The sequence below is a fragment of the Coturnix japonica genome, chromosome 13 (genome assembly GCF_001577835.2).
Source record: "Coturnix japonica isolate 7356 chromosome 13, Coturnix japonica 2.1, whole genome shotgun sequence".
Taxonomy (NCBI): Eukaryota; Metazoa; Chordata; class Aves; order Galliformes; family Phasianidae; genus Coturnix; species Coturnix japonica.
Genome location: NC_029528.1, coordinates 12,102,658 through 12,115,696, shown reverse-complemented (window position 1 = coordinate 12,115,696; position 13,039 = coordinate 12,102,658). Strand labels below are relative to the sequence as shown.

The 13,039-nt window shown below is 49.4% G+C and overlaps 1 protein-coding gene across 11 annotated transcripts in view; it reads right to left on the bottom strand.

Moving 5' to 3' along the window:
* The window catches only part of UIMC1 (ubiquitin interaction motif containing 1), a 32,657-nt gene that overhangs the window by 10,371 nt on the left and 9,247 nt on the right, over positions 1-13,039 (bottom strand). For 10 of the 11 annotated variants that reach the window (XR_001558240.1, XM_015876232.2, XM_015876239.2 and 7 more), the window contains 6 exons: positions 12,491-12,581; positions 8,373-8,497; positions 6,939-8,072; positions 3,701-3,765; positions 1,747-1,835; positions 794-873 (listed from right to left, as the gene is read on the bottom strand). Coding sequence is in view for 10 of the 11 variants with exons in the window: in XM_015876232.2 (XP_015731718.1) it covers positions 794-873; positions 1,747-1,835; positions 3,701-3,765; positions 6,939-8,072; positions 8,373-8,497; positions 12,491-12,581 (1,584 nt within the window). In the remaining variant the exon portion in view is untranslated. The remainder of the gene's footprint in view (positions 1-793; positions 874-1,746; positions 1,836-3,700; positions 3,766-6,938; positions 8,073-8,372; positions 8,498-12,490; positions 12,582-13,039) is intronic. The other variant, XM_015876236.2, reaches the window with a different exon arrangement.

Here is a 13,039-nt window from a genome sequence, read left to right as displayed (position 1 = left end):
CAAGAGCTGTATGATTCTGTATTCATGTACCCTGCCAGAGGAGTACTTGGCAACCCCTTTGATATCGCTCTCTAAATTAATAGACAAACGGAGTTTTATCAGAAGCAGGAACTGAAGTCAGATGTCGCTACAGTGACAGCTGCAAGGCAATTGCTGCACAGGTGTGACAACACAGGGAAAGCAGCCACACAACAGCGCACATCTGGATTGGGAGGTAAGAGAATGGCCCTGCCTCTGGCTTACTGCTGCTGGGAGCTATCACTGCATACAAATCAGGATTCTGGGGCTCAGCTCATTCTCATTGGACTGTAAACCACCGGCAGCTCTCAACACCTCCTTGTTGTCTTTATCCCAACCTCTTGGAGAGAGTCTGTAGACAACAATGTCATACAGAGGACTGTAACGGGGTAGAATGTGTCATAATATGTGTGGCTGAGATTTACTGGGACCCCTCTCACAGCTGCTGGGGTCCCTGTACAATCCTGAGCCCCACAGCAACAGTGCTGCTGTTCCCAGTGACAATGTCCTTCAGCACAGCAGTTTGTGCAGCATACAAGAACAAACTGGAATTTATAACAACTCTCCAGCTACAAGGCTGAAAGGCTCCAGATGCAGCTGCACACAGCCCCTAGCCAAAGGAATTCGAACTATGAAGCAGCAGAGGAAGTGTGAAGTGTTTACAAGGATGCCACCCAAGCCCATGCACCCAGCTACCAGGCACAAGTGCTAGCATGGCCCAGCTGAAGAAAGCAGCACTGCAAACAGGACACATCCCCAGCTCCAGGCTCTTTACCTGCATGGGTGCATCTTTGCTGACCGAGGAAAGCTCTTCTCTCTCTGGTTCGATGCTTTCCGACAGACTCGGCTGGGTCTCTGCAGAAAGACAGCCCCACGTCAGCACAGGTTTGCAGCCCCCAAACCTTCTCATTTGTTGTTGTGAGGCATTTCACAGCTACAAAACATTTTTTAGGCTTCTCACAAATGTTATCAGACAACGTGCAACAACACAGTTGGATGAGGGGTTAAGAGTCACAGCACAATGGTGTGAGGACAAAGCCACTGCAGCTTTGCAGCTTCATGGGGAGTGAGACTAGACACGTGGGATGCTTGCTGGAATGGAGACAATGCAAGAACAGTACACTGCTCTATCTGAGAAGCAAGGCAAACAGAGCTCCCATCCTACGGTCTTCAGACCTCCATGTTTTCCTTAGCAACAAAACATGCCTCCAAGCTATGACCTCCCCACAGCTGCTCATCAACAGGAGCAGGCTCTTGGTGAGCTCCTTCCCCTAAAACTCTGAACTGGAAAATGTCGAACATGATAGGAGAGCTCAAGGAAGGAAAAAAAGAATTGGCACCAAACAGGTTTAATTAATTCATGACCAAAATTATTTCAGCTGTCGTGCTTTACATATATTGACAGTGAAAAACGTGACAATTTATTGATAGCACTGCAGAGAGCACACCTGGCTCTTGGGAATGGTCCCTCCGTGCTGATGGGTGTGATGGTGCCTCTCCATTAGCCAGCACCCAGCTGCCCCTGTGCACAGAACTGGGACGCTGCCTTAGTGAAAAAGGGTCCAAAACCAGAGAGATCATCCAAACTTACCTGGATAATTCCAGCCTGGATAAACACTGCTGGAAAGGAAATTTGGTTTGATTTGAACAACTTCTCCCCTTCCCTCTGAATTTTAGAAGTGTATGATTTTCAGTTCAAAACTCAGAACATTCCCAGGTGTCTTTTACCTGGGCAAACGGAGATCTCTTCTTCTGCAGAGTTCTGTCTGGCAATGTCTGGGCTCCTCTTACTGCCAAGTGGGGTCAATGTGCAGACGCTGTTCAAAACATAAATGTAATATAGATCTCCAATCCATCAGTGTGACAGCACACACCTGCCTGCCTTGCACAGCTCAGACTGCTCTGTCATTTCCAGGTGGTCATTATTTGATAGCCAGAAATGATCAGGATAACAGAGAAGAATATTGCTATGAAATGCTGTTCTAAACAGAAACCACTAGAAGAACTCTTAGAGCTTAGAGAGGTCCTTGATTAGAAGACATGAAGGATTAACACCACACGTGGGGGGAGTGAGCATACCTGCTCACAGCTGTGGGTCCTTCCTGACTCTTTCTGCTCTTAGCTCTGGGAGTTGTGCGGGTATTAGCACTGTGCTATCTGCCCTCTGAGGAAGGGAATCCTTAGGGGGAAAGGCACACAGATGCAGCACAACACTGGGCTTCCCTGCGGCAAAGCTGCACCGGCATGGCACGGCAGCTCCCCGCAGCGTGCTGTCCCTCTCCCTTTAACCTTCTCCGCTGTTTTTTTCCCACCAGCACAACACAATGTCTTGCTGGAGCAGGCAGGCATTGCTGAGCGAGTCTGGCACCCATGCTGACACTCTCTGCGTTTTGTATGGCTTCCTGATTAGTCTGATCAAGTATGCAAGAGCACACTTTAAAAACACGAATCCCCATCCTGACAAACAGAAGATTTATTAAGCTCAACCACAGGCCTCAGAGAGGAGAGAACAGCCACCGCTGATTTATGATAAATAACAAAATTCTGATAGGAAATCACAAGTGGCTTTTCTCTCTAAATAAAGCATCTCAGAGCATTTGTTATGAATCCAGGCTGAGCGTGTTTTACTCTGTGTCTAACATCAGGGCTCACTTCAAAAGGACTCACACAACACAACTTGCTATGACATTTATGAAATGGGCTAATCAATTTGAAGTCAAACCACATTTCTTGCTACACCAACTATCTCCCAGTAACAAAGCCTATAATCATTTATTAAAATCCCAATCTACCGTGCTCTGCACACAGCATAGAACTATCAGGCTGAGTGGCCTACAGGAAGCAGAGGGTTTCCTACTCTGCAGATTGATACCAGCTATTTGGGCCAGTACTGTCAGATCTAAGGAAAGTTGACCGTTCTGTCCCAGAATGGGTTGAAATTACAAAACCCAGCAAATAAAAGAACCATGAGACTCTCTGCCCTCTCTTGCAAATTACTCCTTGCATCCTCTCCCATTCGCTTTCCTCTCTCACAGCCTTCACTGCAGAGCTGCATCCCACAAGAAGAGGGAAAAAAAAGACGACTAGACTTAAATGTGAGGGAAGTCATGTTGACTTGTCCCACACCTGTCATCTGCTGAAGTGGTTTTTCTGGAGCACTGCACTCTATCTTTGGCTGATAGGCAGTGCCGTCTGGCTTCCTCCTCCCTGCTTTCCTCATCAGCAGTACAGCGAGAATATAAAAATACACACAGAAATCCAGTAAACCATTCACCGTGCTGCATATGTGCCTTCAGACAGCCCACGTGACTGCACTGCTCTAACTCACCTTTAGCTCATCTACCCGTCTCTCCAGCTTTACTGTACCATGTCGAATTAGCTGCAGAGGGTAAGGATCAAGTCCTCTTACTTGTACAGTAAGATCTCGCTTGTACAACGATGCACTTGCACGTTTTATACAGGAACAACAGTAAGTGATCTCTTCTCCCCAGCTGCACAGTGCTCCAGAGCCATGTAGTTGCAGGGATATAAGAGCAGCAGCTGTAGCAGCCCTTTCAGCAAGGTCTGCTGCTGCCAGCCTGGCTTCAGAGAGCCCGTGCTTCTAATTGCTCCAAGAGAAAGGACGAATCCACATCTACAGAGCCAGCCCACAAACCCCATGTGTTGAATTACCCCTCCTCACCTCTGTGCGGTTTGCATGGGCTCCCCATCTCCACGCACACCCTCTGTGGACAGCACCTGGGAGGCCTGAAAAGGAGAATTCTGATATTATATAAAGCAATGCACACAGCTAACAGGGCCAGACAGGCTCTGCTGGGTCACCAAGTTCTGTCCATGGCATGGGTTTTCTTCCAGAAATGGTAAGTATCCATCCTGAACTAGTCAGCTTTTGACTCAGTTCCTCCCTTCACTCAGCAATGATGTGTTGCAGACGTGCTCTGGACAGCCTGTGTCCATCCATTCCCAAACCAACCTTGTCCATCACCTCCCAGCCCCTGCCTCCTCCCCATGTCTGAAGCTGGCAGCAATCACAGCCCTTCTACACCTCCAGGGTTTATTGTCCTCCTGCAGCCCTCACCTGCTCCAGCTTTGTATTTATTTGCCTGAGTTTGGGTGACCTGATCAACACATACAGCTGATGTTTGACCACCACAAGTACTTTCCTGAAATTCGTGTAGATAAGATCTGCTGCATTTTTCTTGGCTTGGAAATCAGCTGTCCTATCAAAGAGAGGGAACAGATTAACCTGCACAATCTACAGCCTGTAAAGCCATGCGCATTTCATCCCATTTTTCATTTACCTCTATGACTCCACTTATTCTTTCCTTTAAAATTTGTTCAAAAGCCTCGTGCACTGCTGAGGTCAGGCTAGCACGCCAGTCATTACCCAGATCCCTTTATTCTCCTTCAGTGTGCATATTACACTTGCCATTCTCTAATCAGATGGAATTACAACGCTTTATTAGCAGCCCATGCTGTCAGGCCTGTGATTTCTCAAGCCATTTCTCAAAGAAATCCAAAGGATTTTTCTCCCCCTTCCTCTCAGAGCCTGATTACTGCCATAGATTTCAACTTCCATCACCACCAGTCCCCAAACAGATTCTCTTGCCAGATTTCCCTCTGTTTTATCTATATTGTTCTTATTTCTTCCCAGCCTAACTCATCATTAACATAAAATACCAGCAGCTCCTCCTTTATTTTTATTTATTTATCCACTGAACTGCAGATATCTTAACAATGCCTCTGCCTTGATCACAATGCTGCGTCATGAGGCTGTTTTGCGTGGTAGGTATGTTTAAGGTATGGCACTAATTCAGGTCACCAGATTCCAACTCTACAGAACTGGGTCATTTTCTTCTGAATCTGTCAAAAGAGGCCCCTGACCTTATTTGAGAAGCTATGAAGGAACATGTGCTCGGCACTGAGGTGTGATAGAGCGGCTTCCCATTGATGGGACCTCCCAGCAATGACCCATGGTGTGCTGAGGTGGCTCCTCTGCACCCTCATTCCTCTGGTACAAGGCATGGTGCTTTCCAAGGACATCTGTGAGCCCCCAGGGATGTTTCCAGCTCCTGCACACCCCAAAACCTCCCGCTGTCCCCGTAGCAAAGCAACCCCCTGTGGCATTGGAGGGTCCCTGGCATCACTTGCAGCAGGGGTCAGTGCTGCCCTGCGTCCCTGCTTTGTCACTGCCGGTGGAATTGGATTTGATAGAGGAAAAAAAACGGAGGCGAGGCACAAGCAAACATCAAACATATCGATCTTGCAAGTAAATCACCTACACTGGCCTCAGCATGTGACTGGGCAGAGAGGCGAAGGGAGAAGGGAGCAGCCTCCCGGGCTCGGAGTGATAAGGCAGATGAAAGGGTATTTAGAAATTATTTTCTCTCCAGTAAATGAAAGGCTGGGAAATGTGGGGCTGGGGCTGCTATTTCAAAGCTCGCTCCTCCTCTTGGTTTTTCACCTTAAAATATCAGGAAGACCAAATCTGCATCCACTGAGAGCTCCCTGAGAGCTCTTCTGGTCAGGATGAGTAGATTACAAGTTCCCACTCAACACCACTAAAACCTCTTCTCTCCCTAAGAATTAATTAGATGTTAGCACTAAATGCATCATAAGAAAACAAAAAACAATACCCCACAGTTTACACTAGGGATTCAAAGTTCATGCCCCCCCAGCTGCTGCTGCTTCCTGGGGTGCACACATGCACAGATCTGCAGCCACCCCAAATGGAAAAGGTGTGGATGAAAAAAAAGCAGTTCATCTTAAGGGCTTTTGTATCTTAGAAAGAAATGGAGGAGGGCACACGTCGGCTTCTTTCCTCTGCAGGTCACCTCTAAGGCTCGCTTCAATCCATATCTGCTAAGCCTCAGCCAAAGCACTGTCATGGAAAGTCACTTTTCAGCACAGACTGCTCTGCACTTTTTCTGCAACCAGAAAATGCAGACATAACGTTTTTCTTAAGTGCTCAATATTACAAGACAGAATATAAATATCACAAAACAAGTTAAGTATCTTTCTAACACCAGGGTAAATGATCAAATACACTTGAAAACAGGAACAACAGAGTCGAGGCTTCAGTCGTAGAGAAGATAAAGTTATACAATGATCTGGGAGTGAAGTCATTATGAAAAATGAGGGTTGGAAAAGGCTGACACAAACCTAAAATACAGCAGTAATAAATACTTCATCTGACTTGCAATCTGTTTAAACTTAGCAGTGACAGAAAGCTGCCTTCCGCTCCAACGAGAGCCCTGATGGAGACAGAGGCTGACACCTAGCGTCTAGCAGCCCCAACAAGCAGGAGTGGGGAGAAGGTGCCCGGCCACGGTTCCAAGGACAGCGAGCAGTGCTGCTGTGACACAGCACCCTGGGCAGGCAGCACACACGTGCAGCAGGGCACAGCCACCACCCCCCAGCTGCAGCCAGATGCAGGACCATGAGGGGAAAGAGCACCTGCAGGGTGAAGGTAAATGAATGCAAATGGGCATGTGGATGGAAGAGGGAAGGCTGCACTGCAAGGACAAAAGCCACAGAGGAAAAGGCAGGGCTCTCAATACGGGCCCTGCAGGTTCCTAACTGGTTTACTGGAGCTGCCAGGGGCACATGCTGTCTCTGCACTCGATATCCTGACGCCCTGCCAGGCTACACCCCTTGGAAAGGGAAGTGTCAGCTGGAAGTCTTTATCTCAGTGGTGCAGCGATGGACAGCTGCCAGGCTGCATGATGGCCCGACCACTGCGTGCTGCCAATCAGCCTGCAGCCTGCTCCTCTCTCTCTCACAGTAAGCAGCGTGGTTAGGGAGGAAGCCTCGAAACGTACAAGGAGCACTTATCAGCAGTGCCTGCTTTGCAGAAGAGACTGAACCCTAAAATGGAGGGAAGACATGGTTGCTCAACAGCTGCTCAGCAGAGCTCTTACCTGGCAGTAGCTTGTGGTTGGCTCATCATCAGATGCAGAGTTCTTCTCTTCTTCCACACTGTGCCCTGGACTTTCTGCCTCCCTCTTCTTTGAAGGGAGGAGCCAGGTGATGTTCTCACACTCCTTCTGAGTGCCTGCATCTCCATCTTCTGTGTCATCTGCAACCCCATTCTCTCTGCTTATCTGCTCTCCTTTCCCGAGCTCATTTTGGCTTAAGGAAGAACTGGGCACAATTGGGTTACCAAACTCCTTCTTATGTAATAGCTGCCTCTGAGCCTGCTTCAAGCTTTTCTGGTAAACCTCCAGCTGACACAAGATGACATTGGTGTACTGGTTGGGGTCCACCCCCTTGGGGCAGAATGGGATGCCCCAGTAATAGTGCACTGTGTCTCTTGCCTCCTCCTCGTGCTTCTTCTCCGCCACATCCAGCATGCAAAGCTCAGGAGAAGAGCTGGACACCTCATTCTGCTCTGCTTGCTCTGTGCTAACATAGACAGTGGCAGCACGCCTGGAGTGTGGGGTGTGCTTAGTGCCTGCCCCAGCACCGCTCATCCTGCGGCTGCCACCCTGCTCTGTGGTCCAGCTCTTCAGGAGCTGGGCTGAGCTCCCAGCACTGCCTTCTCCCGCAGAATGGTCAGAGCAGGGCAGGGGCTGCTCTTTTGGTTTGTGGTCTGCTGCTCTGGAAGAGGGGCTTGTGAACAGTCTCCGAGGTGTCAGCCGCCAGGAACCTGAAGAAACCCTGCCAAAGGTGGGACTCAAAGAGATGAAGTCCTCTCTCAGGGGACTAGAATCACTCTTAGGTGGCGAGGAAGACTTTTCGCTTGACCTTGTCAAAGGCTGGCTCTTCCCCGGAGACACGATTATGCTGGATACTAGTGAGCTTTCAACGATTTCCTGGCTTAACCTCCTCAACACTACCAGGGGGCTCCGGGCAACATCCATCTGTCCACTCCCATCAGTGCTGGTGCTCTGTGAGTGGGAGCTGCCCTTGGAGGAAAGGGTGACAGGGCAAGATGCAAGGCCTCCCAGGATCCCACAGCCCTCTTGCTCAGCGGGGTGGCTTTGGCCTTGTGTGTCCAGCACATCCACAGACAACTGCGGGGTTGTATCAGAGGAATCCAAGGGCTGACAGCTCTGAAAGACAAGAGATTGATTTTCTAATAGGTGCATTCCATCAGCAGGGCATAACAAGGACTACAGAAACCTGCACGCTGCATCCCCAGGTCAAATCAGAGTACCCCAAAACAGGAGACTTCATGTGCCGCTCACTAGGAATGGCACAGAACATCTACCCTGTGACCGCTTTGCTTCCAGCTCCTGCTGGAAACTGCAAGGCATCCAGTAAAGTCTTCTTTTGTGCAGCGTGGCAAAGCAAGCACAGAAAGCGACACTGCTGAAGAACCCTAGTAAGCCTCTTCACAGAAGCACACTTACACTTAGGCTCTCAGCAATGGCCTTCCTCAAGAGTTCCTCTTCCTCCTCTTCCTGACAGTTCACTTGTCTGGCTTCTTGCTCACTCATTTTCAGGGCCAGTGCAAACTGTTCCTCTTCAGTCATCTCTACAGTAGGAAAAAAAGGATAATGTCATGTCACAGCTGTAGGTGTATGCAAACACCCTACGTTTATCCAACATCCTGAGAGATGTCTGCGGAGTCCCACACCCCCAGGAGGAATGCAGAGCAAAGCAGCTAAACCTCAGCTTTCCTGGGAAGGCATCAGCAGCACTAAACAGACAAATAACATAGGTCAGGAACTCCAGTTAGGGCTTCTACAGCAGTCTGAGCTCTGACTCCTTGGGTATATTAAGGGAATGTCTTACTGCCTTCACCAAACAACATATTCTAGAGCTACAGAACACATGTGAAAGGACGGAGGATAAAGACTGCCAAATCGTGCTCGTTTTATACAGGATAGAGTCAGGGGTAAGGCAGGATAAAGACACATCCTCCCTAATGCACTTTACTTCCAGCCAAATAGCATGTCTCACTGCCTTCTGACACAAAGATGTCTGCAGTACCACAGGGGACCCAACCAAGAGCAAAAGAGCCGCACGCTGCTCACCCCGAGCTGCAGGTGGAAAGCTCCATGGAGGATAATGTTACTTGCTCGGTGGTATTATGAAGGATCTTTTACATGCATACATCCCCCTTCTGCTCACATCATTACTCCACTGCATCACTGAGTCAGTCATGCATGGGGAACAGGTTTCCTACAGCCGCAAACCGCTATTCCAGCAGCAAATTTCTTCCCGAAATATTCCTCATTCAAAGCAAAGCAGAAGCTGAGACCGGCTATTTCAAAACAACGCAGCTACTGACTTTGGAAAACACTTATTTACTTAGATTCAATCCAACGCTTCCACTGCGCTCAAAATATACGATGCCTGCAGAACAGAGCGCAGCGTGGAAAACAACTCAACAGCACTCTCAGGAGCTGACAAATGCGTCTTCACACTCACAACAGACTGACAGATCTCCTTCAAAACCCGCTCCTTCCTTCGGGCAGAATCCTGCACAGCCATCTCACACACAAACCGAGAGCCTTCCCCTCCGATGGGCTCCGACAGCTCTAAGCCGTGCACCTTGCAGCATTTGTTGGCTGCTCTGATTCCCAGCCGTTACATCTCCTCACATGTCCCACTAAATCAGCACTTAGGTTTGGACGCGTAATTTCTCTTTAATAATTTCTTGAAGAATTAAGGCGGCGGTTGAGGCGAAGGCAGACAACAGCACACACAGGGCTCGTGGGGATCTTTTGTCCTTGGACAAAGTCACTCTGCAGTGTTCCAGCCAGCAGGGACCAGGGAAAAACACGCTTGCTTTAATGGCAGTCACACAACAGCCCAGGGTAGGAGAAGGCTCCTGTCCCCACGGCAGCGCTGCACAATACCAACACCTCCCAAGCATTCAGCGGGTACGTGACTTGCTTCCCTGCCCAAACCATCATGGCAATTAGGCCAGACCCCGCTCGTTTTGACGTGTGGAAGGGAACGGGTGCATGTGATGGTTCCCACAACACGAGACTTCCCACGTGCTTAAATTAAAACGGGGGCCTAAGTGTTCTCCCGTTCGGGCTATCAACAGCCATGAAGCTCAGTGTAAAGAAACATTTTTTGGCGAGTTACTACTGTACATTTTGTTTTCCTCTCCCTCCCTGGCACAGCAATTTCCCCTCTGGGGACAGGGAACGTGCCAGACAAATGCTGCCTCTGGCACAGAAACCAGCGACAAACAAAACGCACTTGATTCTCGTTCCAATGGAGTAGGTGCTCCGGGGACGGGGAACGCTCGAGTTGAATTCCACCTGGTGTGTTGGTGGCAATAGAAAGGCTGCCAGAGAGCCAACGTGCTCATCGTCCTGCAGCTTGGGGCAGGTCTGTGTGCCACAGCCCGGCGTCTCCATGTTCTACCAACTGGAGATGGATTTCTGGGGTCATCATGGCGGTAGATCAGAGATTCAGAGTGCTGTGGCCACTGCTTGCATGCAAGTATTGCTTTGGGAGTGAACAGCAGGAGCCTGGAGCTCACTCTGGTTCCCAGATGCCACTAGAGGCCATTGGAGGCTGCTGGAGGCCACTGGAGGCTGCTGGAGGCCATTGAAGGCTGCTGGAGGCCACTGGATGCTGTCCTAGGGAGGGAGGGTCAGGGGGAGGCTGTTTTTAAGACATGGCAGCCCTAAACAAATTAAAGCATTTCAGAGCCTTTTTAAATGCTAATACGGCAATTTGCTAAGCGATTTATGTTCCATTTTGACATTTGCAAAGTGAATGAGATGCAAAACCCCGCTAGTTGTAGCTCTAACACTTACTAATAAGAGATTTACTCAAAAATAATGGGAAGGCAGGATCTCCATATTTCCACACACCCAAAGTGCAATCACAGTACAAACATGGAAGCCTGCTTGAAAGCACCCAGTACATCCAGCAAAGGAGAGGGAGACTTCTTCACGTCTCTATACTCCCATTTATCCCGGCGGGATGAAACGTCACAGATAGATTTTAGTTATGGCTTTAGGTTACAAGGAATAAAACCACAACAAAGCGAAGATGGGAGGACACGCTTCATAACCAGAGCCTGCAAATATCTGCAATTTTCCAGTTTGAAGGAGAAAGTGTTTTCTTTACCCAGAAGCACCAAATGGTTACAAAAGCCCAATTCGCCTCACACCTCAAAGGATTCACTTAAAGACCCCGGGAAAAAATAATTACTATTTCGAATCTTCATTTGCCTAGGGGCAAACACCAAAAGTCCAATTACAGCCTGCGATGACGGAGGGAAGCGAGCCAGCACCGCACGCACACCGTATCCCCATGCTGCAATGAAGCCGTGCCCCACGTTGGCACCCACCAAGGAAAGAGGAAGACCTACATCAGGAGTCTCAGCACCTACAAATGCAGCACAAGTCCCCGTGACACAGGGGCAGAGCTCTGCGTGCTGCTTCCTTGAGGAGAAAGGGGAATGAAAGAGCTCAGCCCCTCTCCCCCCTCTCCCACGCCAGGCTCACGCAGAGGATGTCAGCTCCCACCAAGAGCCAGGCTGTTCTGTGCCATGGCCTCAGGCCTCTATTAAAAACAATTTAATTCGCACAAGCCCTCTGAGGGCTGATGAGCCCAACTGCTGCCGCTCGCAGAGCACCGGCGGGCTCCATTTTGCTCAGTGATTGCTCTGTGCTCTGCAGCAGACAACCTCACTCTCATTTTAAAGTGGTCTGAATTGAACTTGTCTGAGTTGAACATGCAGGCTGGCCGGCTGCCTTGCGGAGCACAACAACGTGAGCCCATGTGCTGGGGCAGAGCAGCAGCCTGCCTCACCCAGTGTCTGTAACCAACGGAGCAACACAGAGCGCTGACAGCAGTCCTTCTGCTTGTATACCCACAGCACTGACAGCCACTCTGTGAGGGATGCTAGCAGGAACATTCCAGCCCATTCCCTCTAGCGTCTGTTTATAGACCTGCTGTCCATGAATGCATTTAATCCCTCATTAAAGCTGCTGATGCTGACCTCTCTACAACCTCCCGTGACAAGCAGTTCCAGGAGATCACTACACGCTGCGTGAAGCATTACTTGCCTTCACCCATTTTAAACCTCTCTCCTGCTATTTCCACTGAGTGCACCCTGGCTGCCCGAGCTGGTAAACAACAGCTCTGCATTCAGCTTCTGCTCTGCTTCCTGATGCAGACTGATCCCACGCTACAGCCATTCACTCTCTGTGCTGGGGGGTCCCAAGCCCGTGACTCCATCCCATGACGACCCAAGCAGCTTCTCCCTGGATGTCCTCTCCTTGTCCTTGAGATGCAGAGACCAGAACTGCATACAGCACTGCTGATGTGCTGATCTCAAAACCTGGTGAGGTACAGACAATCTTGAATAACTATTCTGGAAGCAACGGGGTGCATGCAAGTGACATTCAGAATGCAGCTTCTACCCCTAAGAAGGGGAGCTGTGTGTCTCAAGCCCCTTCAAAGCCTTTCTGCAAGGGAAATAACCTCAAACACAAACAGCAGAAGCTGCCCAGCCCCAGTCAGCCTCCCCAGCCCCACGTTCGAGACCTACGTGCAATTTTCTTTTTAGCAGCAAACTTGGTTCTATCCAGCTGCTGTTTTGTTCTTTTCGTTTGCAATCCGCTGTCTTCCTTTGACTCCTGCTGCAATGGGAAAAAAAATATGGTGAGCGCATCCAATATGTAGGAAATACTCCCAGCTCCCTCCCCCCCACCACGCTGACACAAACACTGGCTCAAGAACGAGCCGCTATTTGTGTGAAATTTGAATTTCAAACATAATTCAAGCGCATTCTGTAACTATTAAAAGCAGTGTGATAAGCATAACAAGCAAAAAAGAGTTACAGACTGACATAAACAGAGAAGTAGGAGAGACAATAGACTTCGTGCCAGTCACCACCAAGCTCTGCACCTGCTGCCTATGATTTGAGAGGGAATGTGTTTGGCCTCGCTAAAACTTGGGTATTCGAGCTCTCAGAAAGAAGAAAGAAAACCTTTCTGTGAGTGAATGGCTCGTACCTGTGAGCCAGGGCTGTCTGCTGCCATCCAGCTCCCAGTACTCAGCCCACCAGTATTCAGCCCACACCATTGTCGGTGGCCAA